Source organism: Microcebus murinus, chromosome 17 (genome assembly GCF_040939455.1).
Source record: "Microcebus murinus isolate Inina chromosome 17, M.murinus_Inina_mat1.0, whole genome shotgun sequence".
In the NCBI taxonomy this organism is placed as follows: Eukaryota; Metazoa; Chordata; class Mammalia; order Primates; family Cheirogaleidae; genus Microcebus; species Microcebus murinus.
Window position 1 is genome coordinate 44,161,640 of NC_134120.1, and position 24,974 is coordinate 44,186,613.

Here is a 24,974-nt window from a genome sequence, read left to right on the forward strand (position 1 = left end):
AAAAAAAATGTATAATTTAGTGGAACTATATCCTTCTTCCTTTATGGTTTGGGAGAAAATCCTTTTCTGACTGTGAACTGTAATTGACTTTCTTTTTGAATTTTCATTTTTTTCAAGTTAATCCCATCTACTAAAGTGGCAGGTTTCTGCTGTTGGTATCAGAGAGACAATATAACCACATAAGCGAAAGAATTAGGTCAGTGTTAGACATAGTCTTACAGCGAGGTAGTAGAGACTCAGTTGAGCCTATTTCACTGAAGAAATAAAAGCCGCAGAAGCCTGGAAAACATTTTTCTTGGACAAACTAATTAAGAAATTAGTTTATATCCCTTACTAGAGGTTGTTAAAATGCAGGTCATTCCAGCATGTTAGCAAATCCTTAATGATCTTTAATGATTTCCTAATGTACTTGAAACCCGTTAATGCACTCAGGCCTTCAATAACAATTTCCTGAAAGCCTTAAATTTAAACCAGTTATATTTCACTTTAAAGGTTATTATCACAACTTGATTCCCATAAAGAAAAGGTATTCTCTGTGTGTGTGTGTGTGTGTGTATATATATATATATATATATATGTATGTATAGCACTGGTAATTTCTCTAAGAATGATACAATTATCTCGAGACAAGAGGATGAAGCACAGATCTTGGGACTAAAACTTCACTAAACACACAGTAAGCACTTGTGGTTTCAAGTTCCCAAGTAATAAATTGGTATCACACCCTAAAGGGGCACCACATGTTTTCAAAGACTGGAAGAGGAGGCACTCTGAAAAAAAAGTATTACCGAGTGTGTGCACTGAATCGTTTAAGCCATTAAAAATAACACTTCAGCATACCTGACAATTCCTGTTTTACAAACGAAAGCACCGCCAGGTAAACCTGACAGTCAGCTATGATTATCTGCCTCTGAAGCCGGTCAACCACAGAGGGGGCAGATTTTCGGACATCAACCTGTTTGGAGGAAAGAAAGTACACACTGATCAATCATACACAACAACAATGCTCCCTGTAAACAGCTTTGTTGTACAAAATAATCTCACATAGGAATTGTGAAATATAGCAGTCACTCACATGTATACTATGAACCTGGTAGCTCCGAATTCCCATTAGGTCTAGCATTGTTTTTGGTAACTTAAAAATATTCTAAATGCTTAAAACTGAATTCATGGATGATGTGAAAATCAACACAAAATTTGAGAGTTTCACAGTTTTTTTTTAAGCTATGTAAAGTCTTACTTATGCAAAATAAAAATCATTAAAGGTGTAACACATTCCTCAAAGTAGATAATCTAAAAAGTCACTTGTCAGCCATCTCTCTTGAGGAGGGACTAATATTAGGGAGCTCTTTTGGTGCATGTGACTGAGATGTGAGGATCAGAAACAGATTATATTTCCATCAAGGAGAAAATGTCCTGGAATTAAAAATTAGCTTTGAATAAATCACAAATTAGACTTGATATATAAGCCATATAAATGAAAATAAGCAAAAAATGAAATCATTTTTTATAAAATGTTGGCCTTTATCATAAGAATGTTTCTAAGATGAAGAAAACCCTCTCTGGAATAGAATACTCTCCATTCTTAATACAAAGTAAACTTGAATAAAATAAGCTAAATAGCTTTCATGTACTATCACAATGACATAAGAACTGATAGGATTTTTGCAAATATGCCAACAGTATACATGGTACACATGACGGAGAGTCCTGTTTCCCTTTTTTCTAGATTTTACCATAATCCATCATGGTCACTGTTGTTCCAAATCTAGCCCCAGCACTCATTATTCTGTTCACTTAGGAAAATGTCCACCTCCCAATACTTCTGTTTCTTTGTTTGTAATTACATCAACTGTGCAGAGCTGCCAGTAGATCTAATGACATACTGTATAAGAAAATGCCTGTTAAATCGCAAGGACCCATGACAAATGTTAATTATTTATTTTATTTTTTTGAGACAGTCTCACTCTGTTGCCCGGGCTAGAGTGCCATAGCATCAGCGTAGCTCACAGCAACCTCCAACTCCTGGGCTCAAATGATCCTTCTGCCTCAGCCTCCCAAGTAGCTGGGACTACAGGCATGCGCCACCACACCTGGCTAATTTTTTCTATACATATTTTTAGCTGTCCAGATAATTTCTTTCTATTTTTAGTAGAGACGGGGTCTTGCCCTTGCTCAGGTTGGTCTCGAACTCCTGAGCTGAATGATCCTCCCTCCTCGGCCTCCCACAGTGCCAGGATTACAGGTGTGAGCCACTGTGCCTGGCCTACAAATGTTAACTATTAACATATGTGGTAGGCATGGTACTAGATACCGAGGACAGACATGTAGATAAGCTCACGGTCTAATGAGGAAATGCAGACCTTATTACCATGCACTGCAGTAAGTGCTCTGAGAGGGTAAAGTACAGGGAACTATGGGATCCTGCAAGGAAACATACTCAACAGGGCTTAGAGCCTCGGGCTGGCGTCCTTGGGGAAAATGACATCTAAGGAGAACTAAAGAATGAGTAGGAACCAGGTAAAGAGGGAGGAGAATGTTCTAGGCAGAGGAAAAGTAAAAGCCAAGTCAGCCACTTTAAGGAGTTGAGACTTTATTATAATGGCAATGGCTGGTGGGGGAAGAGCCACTGCAAACCGAGCTGGCACCGTATTTGCGCTTCAGCGACTGTGTTATGGAGAATGAATTAGAGAAGCAGGGTCTGGAGGCAGCCATGCCAGTCTGTCTTAGGCAAGCAGCATGGTGGCAGAACTGGGGAGATGGCAGTGAGGGCGGAAAGAAGTAGGTGAACTCAAGAGGTATTTAAGAAAGAGTCAATAGGACTTGGTCATTGACTGGACATCAGACTTAGAGAGGGAGGAAACAAGGAAAATTCTGTCCCTTCTAGAGTACCCAGAGACGGTCCTCCCGGCCCAGCAGTGGCTTCCCCATGGTGAATACCATAAGCCCGAGCAGAGATGGCGCCATCTGCTATGACTGCCTCCTAGGTAGGGGACAGGCATGCAGGAGAAGAAAAGATGGGGCGCTTCTGGTGACTATCGCCAACAGACTGCCCTATCAGTGGCAGATGTGATGTGTGTGAGACCCTTGGACACTCCAAGATCATAAAGGGTAGGAGGACGCCTCCCCAGAGCCTAGAACTTTGGCACTGAGAGGTGAAGGGAAAATCAGGAAAAGTGGATTGTGATGTCATTGTGACTTGTAACCAAAAGCTGGTGAGTCCTGGGGAAAACTGGGAAAACTGCTGAATTCCAGAATTATGGCAAAATGCAATTCTCTTGTTCACCAACTGTCATTGTGTCCTGTCTGAGCTACACAGACGACAGCCTCATTACAACGCCCATGCCACGTGGCCTGTTGTGGAAGAAGGGATTCCAGGTCACCAAAGAACATAGGCTGAATGGCTCTAGTTACTGAGCGATCTTCTGTTGTTTTAAGAAATACCTTTTCCATAACCAAAAGCCATAAGAAACATTTAGTTTTTCAGTCATATTCTAAATACCAAAAATGAAGGAAAGGAGTGATGTTCTAAATAAGTGGCACATAGTCCATAACCCAAAGCCACCGTACGTACGTTCTTCTTAATTTTATTCTTGATTGTTTCAATGACTCCAGCCTCTTCGCTTTCACACAGCTTTTCTGTAGTTTTTAAGTCATCACATGCCACCTGCATTTTTTCTTCTTCAAATGTCATCATGGCATTCTTTTGAAAAATAAAAAAAAAAATGAATGAATCAGGAAGCATCTGAAAATTTAGGCCAATTAATTACAACTCAAAAATAGGAAACAAAAAATCCACTTACATTACTTGTTGCCAGTAAAAGAATTAAAATGTTACAGTACACCCTATTCATTGAAAGAATCTCACTATGAAATAAGAATACACTTCTATCACATCAGCAGGAAAAAATATATGGTTAACAAAGGTCCCTGCAATTCTTGTTCTAGAATTTTTGTTGTTGCTGTTATTAAGCCGGTAACGAAAATTATGTGTAATTTCTGATTGCTCTGCTCACTTCGGTTTTTCTAACAGCGTCTTATTCAAAAGTTCATTCTACCCACACATGGATCCCTGGTTTCCCCAAATACTGCACAGAAATGCTAATGCGACAACAGTTGGTAGGTGCTCTCTGAAAATCTTCGGTCTTTCCAGGAACAGTAATTCCAGTGAGTTCACTTATAAGGAATTCATTTAATATTGTCTGTGGATAAAAATTCCACTGACAGCTTGTTTCCAGCACCTGATGCTGGTAGATTTCTTCAGACCACATTTGTCTGGGTAGAGGCAACCTACTGAATCTCCGCCGAATGCCTGCGACTTTCACCCAGTAGAGCTGAGGTTTCTGAGATGAATGGGCTACAGGGGTAGAGACAGAGTCGCCGCAGGATACCTGGATCTTGGAAGGACCTAATGAACTTACTGCCTCTGGCTCTCCAGTCCCTATCAAACTCTGCCAAACCTACCTTGGTATTTTAGGCCTCCTCAGTTTGATGCTAACCTACTTTTCCCTTCTAGTTAAACCAGACCATGGTCACCTGTGCCCAAGCCTCCCTACCACACTCTTCTTCCCAACCACCCTCTCAAGCTGCTGCAATCTCCGCCCTGCCATGGCCTCCCTTCCCACCCCCTCCTCAACCACCAGGCTCAGCCAAGAGCCTTTGGTTCCATCCCCCCTACAGCCCTTTGTAGTCACTTGTGTACTAATGTTACCACTCCTACCCAGGGTCATTTTCCTTGAGGTTGGGAACTGTGTATTCCTGCAAACAGTAGGCCTTCACATTTTTGTTGCATTAGCTGGCAACAAGAGGAAATAAACAGTTGGAACAAAACCTCTTCTCAACAGAAGCTGGCCTGGTTGGGCACCACCAGCATGTGCATAACACGCCCATTTGCTGGCATCTTTCTAAATCTCAATTCGCAGTGCTTTCTCTCTTTTGGTCTCTACTCATGACTTTTTTTTTTCTTGCTGCTAGTACAATTTTACAGTAGTTTTTTTTTTTATGTATTTGAAAGTAGTTTGTGTGACATTAGAAGTGTTTCTGAAAAATGAAAGGATGCCATTTTCTACGTTGCCCAATTTAACTTAAAACCTAACTGCGACCTATTTCCTCAATTCCCAAATACTAGTATTTGGAAATGTAATACTAACTGACGAACTTTAGCTCTGCTCATCTAACTTGTCTTCTAGTCCACATTCACTCAATGATTTTAGTACTAACCTTCATTACCCCAAATCAGACCTCCCTCCCAAATCCAGTTTTAATTTTTGAAGATCTTTTAATTACATCTTTATTCTAAAAAGGATTTTGATTAGAAAAAATATAATACTCTAGAAATAAGATATAAGCATTTTCTTTTTTAAATTATTGAAGAAAGGTTATCTTATAGGCATTGGTTAACAGGCAAAAACTTTATTTCCATTTTAAACTCTAAAAGATTTTCTACAACAGCATAGCTATATAGCTGGTAGCCACCAACAGACATTATCTATTTGTTTCCTTCATGCCAATATCTCTTCCAATATCAACTTACCAAAAAACTGACAAAGCTGGCTCCAAAACTCATTAATGGGCTATGATTTCTGTTAAAGGAAACAAAATAAAATTGTTTTCAGTAAAGTCTTATTTGAAAAAGCACTTGATATATATCGAGATCATTACATGACACTATTAATTGGATAGAAGAAGTTAAGGTCATCAAGCAGATTAAATTACCCTAAGAAAGAAGTTAAAGAGACAAAGTGGTTCACAGCTCAATACACCAGGATAAAATCTGCCCCTGATCCTGCAAAGCAAGGCAGACACTAACGTCAAATTATAACAGAGATTGCCCTAGTAAACTTTTAAATTGTGGCTAGTAAAGAGTTGACACAGTAAATATAAAGATGGCAGAAGCCAGGCCCAGTGGCTCACACCTATAATCCCAGCACTTTGGGAGGCCTAGGCAGAAGGATCACTTGAGGAGTTCGAAACCAGCCCAGGCAACACAGTGAGACTTCATCTCTACAAAAAATTAAATTAGCTGGGCATGGTGGCATGTGCCTGTAGTCCCAGCTACTTGGGAGGCTGAAGCAGGAGAAGTGCTTAAGCTCAGGAAGAGTTCCATGTTACACTGACCTTTTCGATCATGCCACTGCACCCCAAGCTGGGTGACAGAGCAAGACCCCATCCCCCCAAAAAAGATGGTAGAAACAATCTGACATCTGCAAAAATGTGGCCAAAGAAAGATTTTTATTATTCATTTTTAAAACATAAAACTTGTTACAAACATTAGACACATAAAATCAGTATCATTTCTAGAGTAGATAAAAGGGTTTCACCTTGAGCCAGACAGTACAAAATCATTTATCCACCCAAGCATGTTAGAAATACCTCCCTCAGAGTCAGCCATTCCCCCACTGGAATTATCCAATTTTGTAGTAAGCCAAAAATGAAATCTAATCAAACCAACAACTGTTTATAGTTCAAGGAATATAAGAATATAAATGTTCTCTTTCAAATTCAAAAATAGTATAAAATCCAGATCTCTGTCAATTGCATTAAAAGGAAAAGCCAGTTGTAATTACCTTCTTAAATGAAAATCATTTTACTGATTTATTAAGCAAATAATATACAGTCACTATAAAAAAAGGCATGGAACAATGTATTTAGTCAATCCCATACTATTAACAGAAATGTGTATTATTTTCAAAGTGACAGTGTGTGTGGGGGGGAGAGAATGTGCACAGTTGCATGTATGTATGTGTACATACACATATATGCTTGATGAACATCTTGAACACATTTTTGCAGGCAAGATCAAATATATTCTTGGGCTAAAATGCTAGAGGTAGGTCTAGTGAGTCAAAGAGTATGCATGGTCAGGCGTGGTGGCTCACACTTATAATTCCAGAACTTTGGGAGGCTGAGGAGGGAGGATTGCATGAGCCTACTAGTTCAAGACCAGCCTGGGTAACATAGTGAGACCTCTGTCTCTACAAAAAATAAAAAAAAAACTGGCTGAGCATGGTGGATTGCACCTGTATTCCCAGCTACTCGGGAGGCTGAGATGCGAGGAGCCCTTGAGCCCAGGAGTTAGAGGTTGCAGTGAGCTGTGGAGGTTGCACCACTGCACTCCAGCCTGAGTGACAGTCCAAGATCCTGTCTTAAAAAAAAAAAGAGTATGCACAACTTTTTCCCTCGTGGAGTAGGGTGGGTGGTGGAGGGAGAGTGGCATAAAGAAAGAGATTGAGAAAGAGAGAGAGAGAGATCTGGGACTCAATTTGGAATATTAACCTTCTGCTACCATTTTTTTTTACCTACTTGGTACCTATCCAAATTCTACAATTAATAACAATTTGTTTACCCGACTTAATAGGATACTTAAACCTATCAGGAAAAAAACCCAGGAAGTTCAACTGATTCATGAAGAATCCCAAACTAACACCTATACCCATAAACCTAGCTCAAATAGCTTGCTATGGCTGGGTGTGGCGGCTCACGCCTGTAATCCAAGCACGCTGGGAGGCTGAGGCAGGAGGATTTTGCTTGAGCCTAGGAGTTGGTAGTTGCAGTGAGCTATGATGACACCACTGCACTCTAGCAGAGGGGACAGAGTGAGACCCCTGCAAAACCAAACAAACAAAAACACCACACTACTATGAAATCTCTGTCATCCCTACAATCTGCCCCAAAGCAGATGTTAGTTTTTCTCACTCCATATAGCACTACATAAACATACTATTACAGGCTCTATTATATTTTATATATATTTTATATCACACATGCCTGACACAGTGCAGGCATTCGGCGAACATGCCTCAGTGAAGGATGGAATGACACAGAACCCCGCTTTTCAGGAACACTTTGTAATCACTATGTCTTTTCCCTTCTTTTCTCTTTCCTTGCTTACACATTTAACCACTTTGCCATTTGAGAAATGAAAGAAGCTGAACTAGGACCAAGTCTTGCTCCATTTGCTTCTTGTTGACTAAGACTAGGTGTCTGTGAGCCTGGCAATCAATCATTCACAGTACCTAGCAAAGCCCTTCTTGTTTCGCACACCATCTTACCATTTTAAATGAAAAAAAAAAAAAACAACATAGAAACATTTTTACCTCCTGGAAGTACCACCTGTAACCCCACAGCACCTGGGAGCCCGAAGAGCCGCTGCACGGCACTCCTGCTGAAGAGCTCAAATTAACAAGTTTCACTTGGTTTTTTAACTTAACATACTTCAGGGATCCTTCAAGAGGTTAACTTACCCCATCTTAGTCAATTTTGGCTCATGCATGTGTCTCTACACAAAATGTACTTGTTTTGGAGATTTGGAAATGTTCCCAGAGAGTGCAAGGATCATCACTTCAATCGGCAGCAGAGCTGGGGAGGAGAGGGAAGAGGCTTCCTGCTCATTTCAATATTGCTCATATGGCAAACCGACAGACAACAAGCAAACAGGAGGGGAGCAGGGCCTTGTATAAAGGCTGCGTAGAAAGGTAAGCACTAGGACCAAAACATGATCCTTTCTAAACACCAGAACATACACAAAAAAATGGGGCCGGTGAAAACAGGCCACATAAGGAAAAACCCACTTATTTAAAAGAAGGAAGGACATAAACATATATGTATTTGCAAATGAAAAAACAACGGTAGGACAGCCCATAACATTTTTTTAAAAATGGATACCTATAAGGTGAGGGAGGGGGAACACAGAAGAAGAAAAAAGGATAGAAATGAAGCTCCCTTGTATATACCTTGTTTTGTAGATTTGACTTTGGAACCACATAAATACTATACACAATACAACTGAATCAAAATAGAAAAATGCAATCCCTAAAAATCAGAAGAAAGTGAATTATGGGTACCTAAATGCAAATCCAGTTGATACCATGACCACATAGAATGGAACTAGTCCAAGTGACTTTAAAACACAGCAGTCTGACAGTATATCCCCATTGTGAAATACCCTTAAAAACAGACTCCAAAAGATGGCCAAAAAATAAAATAGACCAAACAACTTCATCTATTTTTAGTCATCATGTAATCATGTTCTTGTTGGACAAGTGGGTACTGTTATTCTAAGGCTGCTGGGTGGGTAGTTTGTGAGAAAAAGCAGTGAGTAAGCATGCTGGGTGTTTGTTGAGAACCAGGAGTTTGTGCACAGGGAAAAAGATCAAGTGAATTAAAAAAATCTTACAGTACAGAATACAAACTGGGAGAATCATTGCAAACTCACCGTATTTTTTATCTTTAAGACAATACACATTTCCCATGTCTGTCCACTGAAAAAGCCTAGGAACAGTGACTGTCCGGTGGCATTGCACATGCCTGGCATCCTCTCCAAATGCATTAAGGGAAACCTACCATTGCTCCTTGAAGAAATGGTTGCTTCCAGGTAAACGGCAAGAAATGTTCAAAAAGAGCCTGAAATAGCCTGTTACGGCATAAAGCAGGGGAATTTAAAAAATATATTAGGGTCTTGAAAAGGTTCCTACTAGCCAAAGATGGAACAACTTGATCATCCTTCAGGGGAAAAACAGCAATGGACTGTAATATCAAATAAGTTTAAATCATGAGTTTATAAAGACACTTTTAACTTAAAAAAAAAACAAAAGCCTCACTGGTTGCCTATAGAGGACCCTAAGGAACCAACTCGGTATTTTGAAAACTGATTTAAAAAGGGAAAGGATAAGCATTTACCCTGCTTTTTGTCTGTGAACTCAGAGTTTGGGCATGGGGTCAGGGGAGAGTTTTTCTTCACAGAAGTATCCTGTCCTAATATCTGAAAAGCAAATTATAGGACTAGAGAGGTACCCTGTTGCAACTCCTAATGAATTGATGGATATTGGCAAGGATCAAAAAGACAGGGATAGGAGAATATATTACACACTACCATGGTGACAGAACCAGCAAAATCCAAGCTGTGGGAAATTCTACAGGACAAAAATCCTAGTTTCTTCAATAATAAAAACTAGAGAAAAAAAGAGACCGAGGGGAACCCCTAAAACAAGACATAAGAAACAATGGAATCACATAAAGACACACATCAGAGGCATGGAAAACAACAAACACGTCCCTAACTGAATATGCTTCTTCAAATGCAATTTTTTTTTTTTTGCCCAAAGTGCTAAATGGATAGAATTATTTAAGCCTTGTTTCAATTTTTCTGAAAATGTTCTACATTTATTTAATGTTTAGTTCTTAGAAAAAAATCTCCAAACTGACTTATCTCTTCTCCAAATGCATGGGGAGTCTGGACCCTTGTGGATTACAAAGGCAATGTGGGGCCACCTAAACCTCATTAGCCCTGGCTGTCATCCACATCTTTCACAACAGCCCCGGGATCCCAGATCTGAGGGTCGGAGAGAAAACTGCACGAACTCACTCCTGCTGTTCTTGATGGAGGCTCTGCCTTTTCTGTGGCCCATGATGTTTTTTAAAAATCACAGTCCCAGAGGACCACTGGAGTTAACTCTGTATAATTAGCAAAAATGGCAAGGTTGAATGTTTCTCTAGATGCCTTACTTTGTCTTCAGAAATACAATTTTGAATTTCCATAATGATCAGTTATGTTAAGTATCTGTTCATGTACTTGTTAGCCATTTGTTTATCTTTGGAGAAATATCTAGTCCTTTGCCCATTTTTTAAAATCTGTTTGGTTTTCTGTTAAATTGTAGGAGCTCTTTATATATTCTGGATATTAACCCCTTATCAGTTATATGATTTGCAAATATTTTCTCCCATTCCATAGGTTGGCTGCCTATCAACAGGACAACAGGACAAGTGATATCCTCTGCTCTGCTTAATATCATCAAAAATGGGCTTTAAGAAGACAAACCTGGACTGGTATTTTACCTTTCTTTCCAAAAGCAAAGTAAAACAATGCCAACCAAAGAAAACTACATGCATGAAGCCATTCACTGCAGCAATATCCAGAACAGGGAAAAGCCTGATTTTAACAGACCGTCTTCACAGGGGAAAAGCTTCATGACGTTGGGCTTTGCAATGATTTCTTGGATATAATACTATAAGCACAGGTAACAAAAGTAAAAATAGAAAAAATGAACTACATCAAAATTAAAAACGTATATGCCTCAAAGAACACAATCAACCCAATGAAAAGGCAACCAACCTATGGAATGGGAGAAAATATTTGCAAATCATATAACTGATAAGGGGTTAATATCCAGAATATATAAAGAGCTCTTACAATTTAACAGAAAACCAAACAGATTTTTAAAAATGGGCAAAGGACTAGATATTTCTCCAAAGATAAATAAATGGCTAACAAGTACATGAACAGATACTTAATATCACTAGTCATTATGGAAATTCAAATCAAAACCAAATGAGATATCACCTCATAGCCATTAGAACAGCTACTATCAAAATAACAGAAAACAACCAGCCTGAGCAAAAGCGAGAACCTGTCTCTATAAAAAAATAGAAAATTTAGCTGGGCATGATAGCATATGCCTGTAGTTCCAGCTACTTGGGAGGCTGAGCCAGGAGGATGGTCGAGCCCAGGAGTTTGAGGTTGCAGCAAGCTGTGATGAGGCCACTGCATGCTAGCCTGGGTGATAGAGTGAGACCCTGTCTCCAATAAATGAATGAATGAATACAAGTGTTAGAAAGGATGTGGAGAAATTGGAACCCTTGGGTACTGTTGGTGGGACTACAGGATGGTGCAGCTGCTATAGAAAACAGTATGGCAATTTCTCAAAAAAATAAGAAACAGAATTACCATATGATCTAGCAATTCCACTTCTGGGTATATACCCAAAAGAACTGAAAGCAAGAGCTCAAACAGATATTTGTTTTCATACCCATATTATTGACAATAGCCAAAAGGTGGAAGGAACTAAGTGTTCACTGATGGATGATGAATGGATAAACAAAAAGTGGTATATATATATATATATACAATGGAATATTACTCATCCTCAGAAAAAGAACATTTGGACACGGGCTACAACATGGATGAATTTTGAGGACATTTGCTAAGTGAAATAGGCCAGTCACAAAAAGAGAAATACTGTATGATTCCACTTACATGAAGTTACCTATGGTAGTCGAATTCACAGACAGAAAGGGGATGAGGCGGTGGGGAAAGGAACGGAGAGCTGTTGTTTAATGACTACAGAGTTTGAGTTCTACAAGATGAAAAGAGTTCTGCAGATTGGTTGCAAAACAATGTGAATACACTTAACACTACAACACTGGACAATTAAAAATGGTTATGCTGGGCATGCTGGCTCATGCCTGTAATGCCAGTACTTTGGGAGGCTGAGGTAGGAGAATCGCTTGAGGCCAAGAGCTGGAGACCAACCTGGGCAACACAGCAAGACCCCATATCTAAAAAAAAAAAAAAAAGATTGGTATGACCAATTTTGGTATGTATAACTTACGACACTGAAAACATTTTTAATGAAAAAAAAACTGTCTACAATAGAATAAATGACTCATAAAATAACCAGATGGAATATTGTTATGACCTAAAAATGTTTTTGACAGAATTTAAAGTAAAACAAAAGTTCTGTGTGTGCTATGTTTCAACACATATGGACAATGAGAGATGAAAATATTTGCTATGAGAGGCAAGAAGATTAAGGGTGTTGTTTTCAGCGCAAAGTGTGAGTGTATGAGAAAGGAATAAACAGTCACAACTAAAACTGATCTAATCATCACCTATTTTCCTATCACCACCACAGACATTCTCCTTATATTTATACTCCTTTTAGAGAGAAAAATGCATCACTTAAGTTGATTTACTTGTTCTAAATACTCCCTGTGATTCAGCTGTTGCTTTGATACAGTTTCTCAACAGAACCCATCATCCAGCAAAGAGAATAATGGGGCAATTGAGCAGCAGAGCAGCCAAATCGTGGGAAGGACTTATTCACTTAGTGGCAAGCTGTGGCCAGCACTGGCCCATGGCATCCTTAGCAGAGGGCTGGCAGAGAACTGGACCCCAAGAAAGAGAGAGAAAGTTCTTACCTCACTTGTACAAGGTCAATCCGCAACACAGTCCCTGATTTTTTTTTCCCAAAAACACAAATGCAAATGACTTGGGGATTGCTTTTTATATTATCCATATAAGTAATATAAATAAGATTTATATTATCCATATAAGTAATATAAATAAGATTTTTAATGCATCTGCTTCAAACTTACCAAAAAAAAAAAAAAAAAAAGGAAAGGCCACACATTTTCTTGCTATATGATCTCATTCTCATGTCTACAAAATTTTTTTTTTAATTTTGAATAGTGAAATCTTCCCTCTATCTAGCTGACTCCCCCTACTCCGCCAAGAAAAATAATAAATACGAAAGCTTTATAATAAGGAATTTTATGAGGGCTGAACTAAAAATTAAAAATATGTGCTTTGAACATGTAAAAGTCAATACAAAATAGAGAAAGCCTTGAAATGTCTCAATTTTATGAGACACTGATGGCCTGAATGTTGCCCTAACTTAGCTTGTACTTGTGGTTCCTGGGTTATCAGCTCGATTTTTATTGTCCTGTGTTTCAAGTTTTCCAACCTTAAGTACACTGTGGTAACAATCAATGGATAAGATTAATTTGGTGCTTCTGCAATGAACTCTGTTGTTGAAATATATTGAACTTAATTCTTTAACACCATTCCAACATGGAGAATTATGATGGGAGCAACTTGGAGGCCTCAGTCTTCATCTGAAGATGTTACAGCAATGACAGAGAAAGGAATGTCTGGCCAGCCAGTGCCAAAGAACATAAAAGCCCTTGTCACTCATTCACTAAAGAGGCTGAGAGATTTCTCTATACTCGTACTATGAAAGCAAGGAAGACCAGTGATGTTTTCAGCACCATGTTCATGCAGCATTCATTCAACAAATGTTCATTAAAGAGAGCATCTTCCACAGGCAGAAAAAGGTACCTCGGAAGCGATAAATGGAAAACTCTAGACCAAAGGTCTAGGAAGAAAAGCGCCCCATTAATGCCCTCTGATGGTGGCCGAGAAAGATAAAATGTGAAAAGCTTCGTTAAAAGGGTTTCTCTGGACAGGATTCATAACTGTTAATAAAAATAGCTTTCAAAAGGAAAAATAGGATTTATTCTGAAAGCATCTCACTTTAAAAGGCCTTCAAATGCTTCCTTTATGTATTCCATATAGCACCCCCCAGAGGTCTCATATAGGATAGGATAGCATCAGTGGAATGCTCCCTTTGGAATCCTGTTACAAATCAGATTATAAAATAAAATTCATTCTCTGTAGTTTCCCTAAAAAGTAAAGTCACTTCTGAAGGAATACCACTGGATCTATCCCATTCATTAGGTCTCATCCTCCCAACAGGCCTAGGTGACAGGCAGCTACCCAGGTCCAACGCCGCAGCCTGTGCCCCCTCTGCTCCACTTCTTCTAGGTAGCTGTGATCAAGTTCAAATTCTAACTGGCTTCCCACAGCACAGCCAACTCTGAGCCCACTCCGTGCAGGATTAAAAGGTCAACTCCATCGAAGCCAAATGACCAAGAGGGTGATCAAGAAATCAGGCCAAACAATAACAATACAATTCACTATCAACCTCAAAGAAACAATACATGGTTTTCTAGGTTGCCCCTTACCTCTACCAACAAAGTTATCTAAGTGTAAACTATAAATTTTATTTTAAAAAGCAATAAAAACATGTTTTTTTAAAAAAACGAGTATATTTAATCTTAAAATTACACAGCCACGTCATGACCAGATAAATGTTCCTCAGTTCAAAATAAAAGTTCAAAAGAAAAGTGACCTCTTCTATACCCAGGGCACTAGGAAAAATTTGAACGAATCTAGTTTTGTTTCATTCATCTATTCGAAATATATTTGCTGAACACCAAGTATACAGTAGGCACTATGCAATGCACTGCAGGAGACTCAAAGATGAATGAGAAGACTCCTGCCCTTCATAGACCTACAAGGCCCAGCTTGACAGCTGGAAAGAAACAGTCCAGATAACCTTTCTAATAAACAGTGTGGAAAATGGGTAAATGGTTACTATGACTCAGTCTTCTCACTCTATTTTTCCAAAATGAATGAGGCCCCCTCTAACACTATATAGTGTTATCATATATATGTTTCATCATATATATGATGAAATCTGAAAAAGGCTACTTGCCATCTTTGATTTCCTCTTCTCTAACGTTCTTTTTGAAAAGGATATGAGTCAGTCTCCAACCACTCTCTACCACACCTCTATATTTTAATGCTCTCCAGAACGCTTATTACTATTCGATATTTGCCTCATTGTTTGTCTGCATAAATGGAAGCTCCCCAAGAGTGGGGACCCCAACTCTGCTGTGTGCTGCTGTCCTGACCACTTAAGACAGAACCCCTGAGCATAGCAGGTCCCCAACACATGTCTGTTTACATGAACCAACCAACCATGTCTACAAAATCCATATTTCCCATTTCCTTTGATGGACTGTCCTCCACAGGGTCAGAAAAATGACCAGCTGTGAGGTCTTCACCAATCTGAACGTATAAAACCACTTTCACTAATAAGAGTAAGTGTGTTTACTTCCTTTATCAGAAGATAGTAGGGGAAAGATATAACTTTTCAGATATAACTCAAAGCATGACCTTCGGGGAACTCTTTATCTAAAAGACCGCATGTCTCTAAAAGCAGTGATCAGCACAGTCATTTAGTTTATGAGTGTTTGATTTGCAAGTGTTTGGGACAGGTTCAGTCTTCTGTTCAGACTTGTTTTTATCGTGTGCCACCCTTCTTGGGGACGTGGGAGTCTGTCGCCACCACCAGCTCACACTCCTGCAGGTTGGGGGCACCCTGGGCCAGAGCAGGGGTGCCAGTCCCCACGTGTGCAGTGATGTTTGTGCTCATGGCCTCTTTAGTTTCTTACTGTTTACTTTTGCAATGTTAACTGCTTGTGATGCGGCCTTGCATCTTATCAGAAAAATGACTTCGTAATTTACTGCCCGGTGCCAAGGACAAACGACTCTTCCTGGGAGCAGTGAAGCCATTGGCTTACAGCGGGGCAGGACATGGGAGGACTTTTGGGGGCAGGTTGACACTAGATCTCCTCCTCACATAGGGACAGAAGAAGCAGAAGCCTCAGTGGTCCATTCCTACAGCGTGAGGCAGTAATTCTTGACAGGTAGCTATGGACAGTGGCTCTGACTGATGCTTCTCTAGGATGCACGCACATTAAGAATGCATCCCTGGGTACAGCAAAACACCTCTCAAAGCCCCTGAGGTCACTTAAAACACAGACAGCTTCCACAAGTGGATAACTGAAAGAAAATTCCATTCCTTTGTAGCTTGTCTCTGGTATCTGGCAGATGTAAGGGTAACCCGTGGAAGGGGACAGAGGACACGAGTGCTCGGCCTAGGTGGGAGGCTGGGGGGGCGGGGGCAGGAAGCCCGGAGAGCTGGGCGTTGTCCCTCTCACAGACCCAAATGGTGGCCCAGCACCCAGCAGCCAGGCTGGGATGAGGGAAGGATGGCAGAAAAGATACAGAAAGCAACATGAAGGCCAAAGAAAACAACGTTAGTCTGAGTGTCCTACCTATTAACTGCCAAGTGACTTCCAGAGTTAGAATGAACCAGTCTAATTCATATGACGGACTGACTAGTAAGTGGATATTTAAGAAATAAATACATGAAAATTAAGTTTGTCTGGAGACAAGAACAGGGAATATAAGAAATGTTTCCGTTTTTATTTACTTTTCCATTATTAGTTTAACCCCATGCATTTTTAAAACCAGGATAAAAACAGTGGGAAGGGAATAAATATCCTGCTCTCTTGCCTGGGACTTGGGCACGAGGATATCCCCCAGCTCTGCCTTGTCTCCTCAAAGGCCCCAGCTCAGCCTGCAGGCCTCGGTCCACATGGCGCAGGTTCCAGATGCCCTTCCAGGTTAGGCTGGGAGCCCCCTCTGGGCTCTCGGTTCTCCTCAGCCTTGGCCCTCTAGGGCAATGCTCACACCTGCATGGTACCTACCACAGGGCTTGGCTCCTAGAATGCCCCCAACAAGTACTTGTTGAATACATGAATGAATGAGTGAGTGAGTGAGTGAGTGAGTGAGTGAGTGAGTGAGTGAGTGAGTGAGTGAATGAACAGCATGACAAACAAATGAATGGAAGAATATCTGGCTGTTGAGCCATTTAAGGTGGCTATGTGATAGGTGAAATTGTTTCTATTTTGGTCCATGTTGTAAGGCTGTTTTACTGAGTGAAAAAATTCACTAAAATAGTGCCTGGCATATAAGAGGTACGATACGAGTATTTATTGAATGAAGTTAGTAAATAATGAATTGGTCTAAATAGACAAAAATCTTTTCCATGCCTAAGAAGCTACTCCTGAAAACAGGATTAATACTTGGATAGTCTCTGGAGTATACAAAATGCTTAAAATGATTTACTGCTTATACCATTGGCTCTCTTTAAAACATCATTTTATAAATATAGTTCTTGAATTTGTTCACCCATAGGACTCTGAAAATTATTAAAGGTGGCATTACAAAGGAAGCTTAAGAAGCTAGGGGTCCTGTCACAAGAAATTCTCTTAGGTTGGCAAATATGTCTTAAGAACTGCATAATTATGTACTGATATCTTCATTCTATAACCATATTTTCAAATTTTAATAATTTAACATGTAAATAATTATAGTGCTTTCACAAGGAATATATTCTACAATAGAAAATAACAAATGAATTTTTCGACCTACCCACTGATCATCAACTCCAACCTAAAAAGAAGTTCCTATATTTGAAAAACCCACTTAAGAAAAAACATTCTCAAAACAGCAATCACTGATACTTCCCATGAAAGTGGTATCTTATAAGATAAACACAGTACTGTTACAATTTTTTAATGAACAGGAGTATAGTTCACAAAAAGAAAGTGATATTTGCTCAAAGTTACAATGAAACTAATCATATTCCAGAAGAATAGAGGTAGAAAAAAAAAGTTGCCTATTTTAACTAAAAATGTACATTTACTTAATTATCATATTCTTTAAAAACTTCAAATCAGAATGGTAAATGCCTTTAATTGCCTGCTCATACAGGCATGACTAGCCATTGCTTTCAGGCCCATGGGAAGCCTCTCATAAATGAAAAAGAGCAGTATGTAAAAAACCCTCATTTATTTAAAGAAGTCAGGAATAGGGTACTTAAAATTTGAATTTTAACAAAATCAATTCATTCTTTAAGTAAGCCTTTAACTGCTTGCGCAATTGTATATTAACATCTTATAGTTTACCAAGTATTTCAAAATTGCAAAACTTTATAACATTTTGGAAAGCACACATGTATTTATTTTCCAAATGTATTGGTTTATCAGTATCACACAAATTATTAAACTATAATGCTGTATTTTTTATGTCTATTCTAGTAGAGGCATTATCATACCACAAAAACTGCATATATAATAGGTAAAAACCTACCTATAAGAGCTTCTGTTTTAACAACAGAATACATTTTTTTGTCAGATTAAAGCTGCTGTGATTACATTTGAGAAAGCTACATGCAGATAAACATAAACAAGCAATGTATAAAATAAACACCGCTAAAGGAAGAAGATGGTGTTTCATTTTTCATACACTTTCATTACCTCCTCTATGGTCCTATCTCCAATACAGAGTTGTTATATTTTTTAACCATCTATTATGATGCCAAATATTAGAAGTAGGAGGTATTTCCTTCTTTAATAGTTTTATTAAAGCACCAAGTAAGCTGCAAGTAAGCAAGGATCTGTTTGGTTAGTTTTGTTGTTGTTGCTACAATACGCATAGACTTCCTTCTCTGTGTATCATCTGCCTTCCTGCTACAAAAAGAAATAGAAAAGGAAAGAAGCAAATGAGGAAGACAAAGAGAAAGGAAGGAGAAAGAGGAGAAAACAAAAGAAAGACAACACCATTGTCTTAGAATGATATGATTTTTGAGAACAGGTGATATTAAATACACATTAAAGTTGAATTAGCTGCACAACCCTAAAAACTTCACCATTTATAAAGAATTCTGAGACTAAGAAAATATACATCAGTGTAAATGTATCTATCTCTTCTTCAGAAATTTGACTTTATGAAAATAAGGTTGAGAAAGGGCAGAATGAATGTCATGCTAAAAATGTTATGTACTATAGAAGCTGATCTTTAGGAAAAGCTAAGTATTTCAATAACAAATATCCATTAAATTATGTGAAATACAAGTCAAACTATTGGAAGCAAAAAGAAAACACATTTAAATGGATTTTTTCCAGCAGAAGCATGGCTGACACACTGCTTTGTCCATATGCATTCAAATATACAACATAATATTTACAGTGACTGGTGGGAATGAAAATCAGTGCAAATCTTTTGGAAAAGTTCTCTATCTGTATTTCAAGAGACTTAGAAATGTTTCTCAGAATCTAAGGTTGGGCATAATGACTCACACCTATAATCCCAGCACTTTATGGGGCTGAGGTGGGAGGATCATTGAGGCCAGGAGTTTAAGACCAGCCTGGGCAACATAGCAAGACCCCGTCTCTACAAAATAAAAAAAGAATCTAAGAAAAATAAAATGTAGGAAAAGTTTCTACACAAAAATGTTCACTGTAGTATTATGTGTAGTATCAAGAAAGAAAAACAACTAGAATGTTGAATAGAAACTGTAAGCCAAATTAGATATATTAACCTAGTGAAATATTATTTTACCAAAAAAAAGTCATAACTAAGGAAATGCTTACTCCAATGGGTTTAAAAAAACATGGGCTCTAGAAAATGTTCTTGTGTTAAAATCCCAACATGGATCATGGACTAGCTGTGGGAACACTACCAAGATATACAAATTATCAATCTGTGTCTCCTCATTTGAAAATCTGATGTAATTATACCACCTTATATAGGTATAATAAGAAAACAAGAAAAATATCTAAAATGCCTAGTCTTAAGCTTGGCACATAGTAAGTGAACAACAAACCAGTTACTGTTTCACTATGATAAATGAAAAAGCAGAATAATATGTGTAGTATGACAAACTATGTAAAAACATTCACAGGCCAGGCGCGGTGGCTCACGCCTGTAATCCTAGCACTCTGGGAGGCCGAGGCGGGCGGATTGCTCGAGGTCAGGAGTTCAAAACCAGCCTGAGCAAGAGCGAGACCCCGTCTCTACTATAAATAGAAAGAAATTAATTGCCCAACTAATACATATATAGAAAAAATTAGCCGGGCATGGTGGCGCATGCCTGTAGTCCCAGCTACTTGGGAGGCTGAGGCAGGAGGATTGCTTGAGCCCAGGAGTTTGAGGTTGCTGTGAGCTAGGCTGACGCCACGGCACTCGCTCTAGCCTGGGCAACAAAGTGAGACTCTGTCTCAAAAAAAAAAAAAAAAAAAAAAATTCACAAAAGGAAATACTCTAAAATGTTACTTATGAGTAGGGGAAATAAATGGTAACTATTCTATTTTTGTACTTTTCTTTCTTTCTTTCCAAATTATCAGTGAATAAACATATTTCCTTTACAATTTAAAGTTCTTAATTTAATCAACATAAAGCATAGTTTGTACACATAAAAGTAATTTAAAACATCAATATATAATAAGATTATATCTATTTATTCAAATTTTCACAAAGGCATTGTGACCACCTTTATGTGCCAAGCTCTGCTGCAGGCATTGCAATAATGCCCCTTTCCCATGAAGCTTATGTTCTAGACTAGAAACACTGACTATGAAAAAGTGTGTATTTATCACCAAATCACCAAATCTGTAACTGATCATACAAACACTTCTAAAATGTCATTCTTGGCATTTAATATAGCCTTTCTGAAAATAAGACTGAATACGTTGTAACATTTTTTTAAGTTATAAATCTTCTTTAAAAGTCACAGGAAGGCAGCGTGTGGGAGCAGATTTCTTACACTTTACTATGCACACAAACCCCTCCTTGTTAAATGCAGATCCTCGCTCAGGTGTTCTGGGCGGGGCCTGAGACTACATCCTAACAGGTCTCTAGACCAGGCTCCTGCCAACGATGTCCCCACTGCCCTTTGACAGGCAAGGTCTCAGAGGCCCTGTTAGGATTTTTGTTTCAAAAAAGTGGTACGTTGGCCGGGCGCTGTGGCTCACGCCTGTAATCCTAGCTCTTGGGAGGCCGAGGCGGGCGGATTGCTCAAGGTCAGGAGTTCAAAACCAGCCTGAGCAAGAGCGAGACCCCGTCTCTACTATAAACAGAGAGAAATTGATTGGCCAACTGATATATATATATAAAAAAAAAATTAGCCGGGCATAGTGGCGCATGGCTGTAGTCCCAGCTACTCGGGAGGCTGAGGCAGAAGGATCACTCGAGCCCAGGAGTTTGAGGTTGCTGTGAGCTAGGCTGACGCCACGACACTCACTCTAGCCTGGACAACAAAGTGAGACTCTGTCTCAAAAAAAAAAAAAAAAAAAGTGGTACGTTAACAAGACTAGCAGACAGAGTGGTGGTCACTAAAATATACTCTAATGTAAACTCTTCTGAAAAGAAAATTTTGAAGACATTGCTAGTACTTCCTACCTGAAATAAAGAAACAGGCCTCTGTTTTTACCAGAGGCCTGCTCTGTTAAAACAAGCTCCTTTTCCTAAAAGAAAATCTCAGTTTTCCATTCTAAGGGATGGCCCGTCATCCTCTCATGGGCCTTTTGGCGTTGAGGGTCCTGTCACTTCTTTGGTCCCGTGTTCTTGCTCTATCTTCTTCCCCTTCCTTGTTCCGGTCATACCAGCCTCCATCTCGGTCCTTGCCTCTCATGACTGGCCTGTGACACAGGGCCTCCCCCCGACTCTGGTCCACACCAAACTGCCACAAAAGCCGTGTGCCCTGGACACACTTTCCTAGGTGCTGCCTGTCCTTGATCAGTCCCACCCTCCCCCCTCCCTCCCTCCCTTCCTTCATTCTTTTTTTTAGACAAGAGTCTCACTCTGTCAACCTGAGTAGAGTGCTGTGGCGCCAGCCTGGCTCACAGCAACCTCAAACTCCTGGCTCAAGCGATCCTCCTGCCTCAGCCTCCCGAGGAGCTGGGACTACAGGCATGTGCCACCACACCAGGCTAATTGTTTCTATTTTTAGTAGAGATGAGGTCTTGCTCTTTTTCAGGCTGGTCTCAAACTCCTGACCTCAAGTGATCATCCTGCCTTGGCCTCCCAGAGCGCTAAGATTGCAGGCATGAGCCAGTGCGCCCAGCCCAGTCACCTCTTTCCATTGTGCATCACAACCAAATTCATGCCACTGCCCCTTCCCCCCCTCCAACAACCTGCTTCTCACTAGCTTGACTTCTCACTTCTTCCAAGCAGGTTCTCTGGTCCAGCTCTGCAGATCTGCGAGCCCATAATCACCCCCACATTACTGATCTTTCCCTCTCGGCCTCTTCACGTTCTCCCCTCTCCTCTTCATACCCCTGATTCAAATCCTGGAAAAAAATCTTGACTCTTTCTATGATGCACTGTCTAAAACCTACACCCATGCTGTGTACACAGAAAGAAACCAATGTCCCTGGGTTTACACTATGGCTCCAGCCAAACTGATTATTACACAAACACATCCAAACCATTCTTCTGCCAACCGCCATTACAGAATAGAAGTTTCATTTCCATAGGTGAAAAACCCAATCACTGGCGGCAAAGAGACTTTGGGCAAGAGGTTCAAATGCCGTCCTGCCTTGCAAACTGCTAAAGGTTTGAGCCTGGTAGGAATTACTTGAAACCCTCTGCAGATGCAACCCCTTCTTCACTCCCGAGCCGGCTGTGATTGAGCTTAATGTCGTCCACCTGAGATTTTCCCTGTCCTGAGACTGCCCCTGGTGGCACACCTGCATCTTTCCACGTTCCTTTGCTCAGGGACTTTACGGGACTAAGAGTTCTGGTGCAGCACCAGACTTGCGTGAGGTCTGAATATGAGACAGCATGAAACGTGCATGAGAACTCTGAATATGGGATAGCAGGAAACACACGCCTCTGGTCTTGTGTTGAGCAGCTATAGCCCAGCAGCAGACGGGCAGGGCTCCAGGACACACCCAGAGTGCCCGGCCTCCCACTCAGTGTCTCTAGTCCAGCACGTGCTCAGAAGACCCTAGCTTTTTCCTGTCCCTTTTATTTTGCTGTGTGTTGAATGAGCACTCTAATAACTCGATTCTCTCAATGTGTTGTTCTAAGATAGGAATGGAGGGGCAGGAAAAAAGCATGGTGTCACCGAGTAGTTTTTTATTTCATTCTTTTTTCAACATAGATTGCTTCAACTTAATTTTCAAGCTATTTCTATAAATTGCATTATTTTCAACTACTCTTAGTTTGATTCGTAAATACATATCTTTCATATGTGTATACTGTATAATCCCAGCTAGACTCTAAATTTCTTGTGGATAGAGACTATGCCTATTCCTTCCATATAATTTCATTTACTTTGTCCCCACCATGCACTGCTCTGCTGGCACAGCACACAGACATCTTCATGAGAGCCACGGTGCCTGCTCTCAAATCGCTCCAGAAGCCCCCAAAAGCTTCGGCACGCAGGGCATCTTCAATAAAGGACAGGCTAATTGAAAAGCCTTTGAGACCCTAAATGTCATTAGGCACCCCCCTTATTTGCACTGTATAAATATAGAGAGTATATTCATCTCTGCTTTGTAGTCTTTTTGCATCTGAAAATTAAATTATATATAGGAGAGAAGATGCTATTAAAGAGAAAACTATAAGCCCCTGTAAACCTCCTAGGAGAGCGATTTGGCAAGATATAGTATCATCGATCCACAGACCAAATAATTCCACGTCCGGACATATACCCCAACAACGTTCTACACATGCATGTAAATACGTGTACAAAGATGTTCACTAAAGTAGGAATCCTGCGAAAATAGAACCCACTTAAATGGTTATTTGTGGAGTAATGAATACGTACATCATATATTTATATGATGAAACACTTGATTTAAATCATATTTATATGATTACACTTGATTTATATACATCAACATGGGTAGACTTCAAAAAATGAAAAATTGGGTTACAAACTGCAAAGTATACTCATTATACAAATTTGAAAACAGAAACCTATATGTTGTTTATGGTTAGAAACATGCAATAAAAATAAAATATTTTATTAGATACACATAGTAACTTGAGGACACTGGCTAGTTCTGGGGAGCAATAAAAGAAAATGGATTTGTACTAGGCTGGAAAGGAGACTTTAACTGTATTTGTAATGTCTCTAAAGATATCTCTAAAGATACCTGAAGTGAATATGGCAAATAGTAACATTCGTTAATTCTGAGTGTGACTACTAATTCTGATGTACTAACCATCAAATTGGTACAGATTGATCAACACTTATGTGCACATATGGAAATAACATTCATTGGGTGTGGGGCAGGTGTGGGGCGAGGAAGGGATGGGTATATTCACACCTAATGGGGGATGGGCATGCTTGTAGCTCTGACATGGGTGGTGTGAAGGCAATATATGTAAGCTAAACATTTGTACCCGCACAATATTCTGAAATTTAAAAAAAGTAATTGTTGCCTGGCTAACAATCTCTTATGGTGATGGAATAGATAATTAAAGAATTGATATTCTAAAAGAAAAGAGCTAGATAAATGTTAATTAAAGTTAGGGTCTCAGATCAAATTGGTTAAAATCTCGAACTCAGAGCAATAATACAAGGTATCTCTCTGTCCAACAAAAAAATTGCTTTATCTGCCATACAGGGACCAGAAAAAGCTGAAAAAAATTGCAAATAACTTTTTCTAAAATGCTTCCCCACTTGCATTGACTAGTCAAAGCTAAAATTTAAACATTTAAAAATTTAACCTGCTAAATTCATTTGAAACTAAAAAACAAAAAACAAAACAAAAAAAACAACCACAGATTTTTTTTTTTTTTTACCAAACTGCTTTACCCCAAATTTTGGTCTACAGCCTTCTGACAGGTCCCATTTTATCAGAAACATAATTTGGATCCAACTGTCTTTTATAAACTGGTGAGTTTGTATTACTATGTTTTACTGCCT

General features: G+C 39.4%; 1 protein-coding gene across 1 annotated transcript in view; it reads right to left on the bottom strand.

Moving 5' to 3' along the window:
- TTC39C (tetratricopeptide repeat domain 39C) overlaps positions 1-24,974 on the bottom strand; it is a 104,020-nt gene that overhangs the window by 58,290 nt on the left and 20,756 nt on the right. Inside the window, exons 2-4 of the mRNA XM_012745977.3 lie at positions 5,534-5,582; positions 3,575-3,703; positions 841-955 (exon numbers count right to left, since the gene is read on the bottom strand). Of these exons, the coding sequence (XP_012601431.1) occupies positions 841-955; positions 3,575-3,703; positions 5,534-5,582 (293 nt within the window). The remainder of the gene's footprint in view (positions 1-840; positions 956-3,574; positions 3,704-5,533; positions 5,583-24,974) is intronic.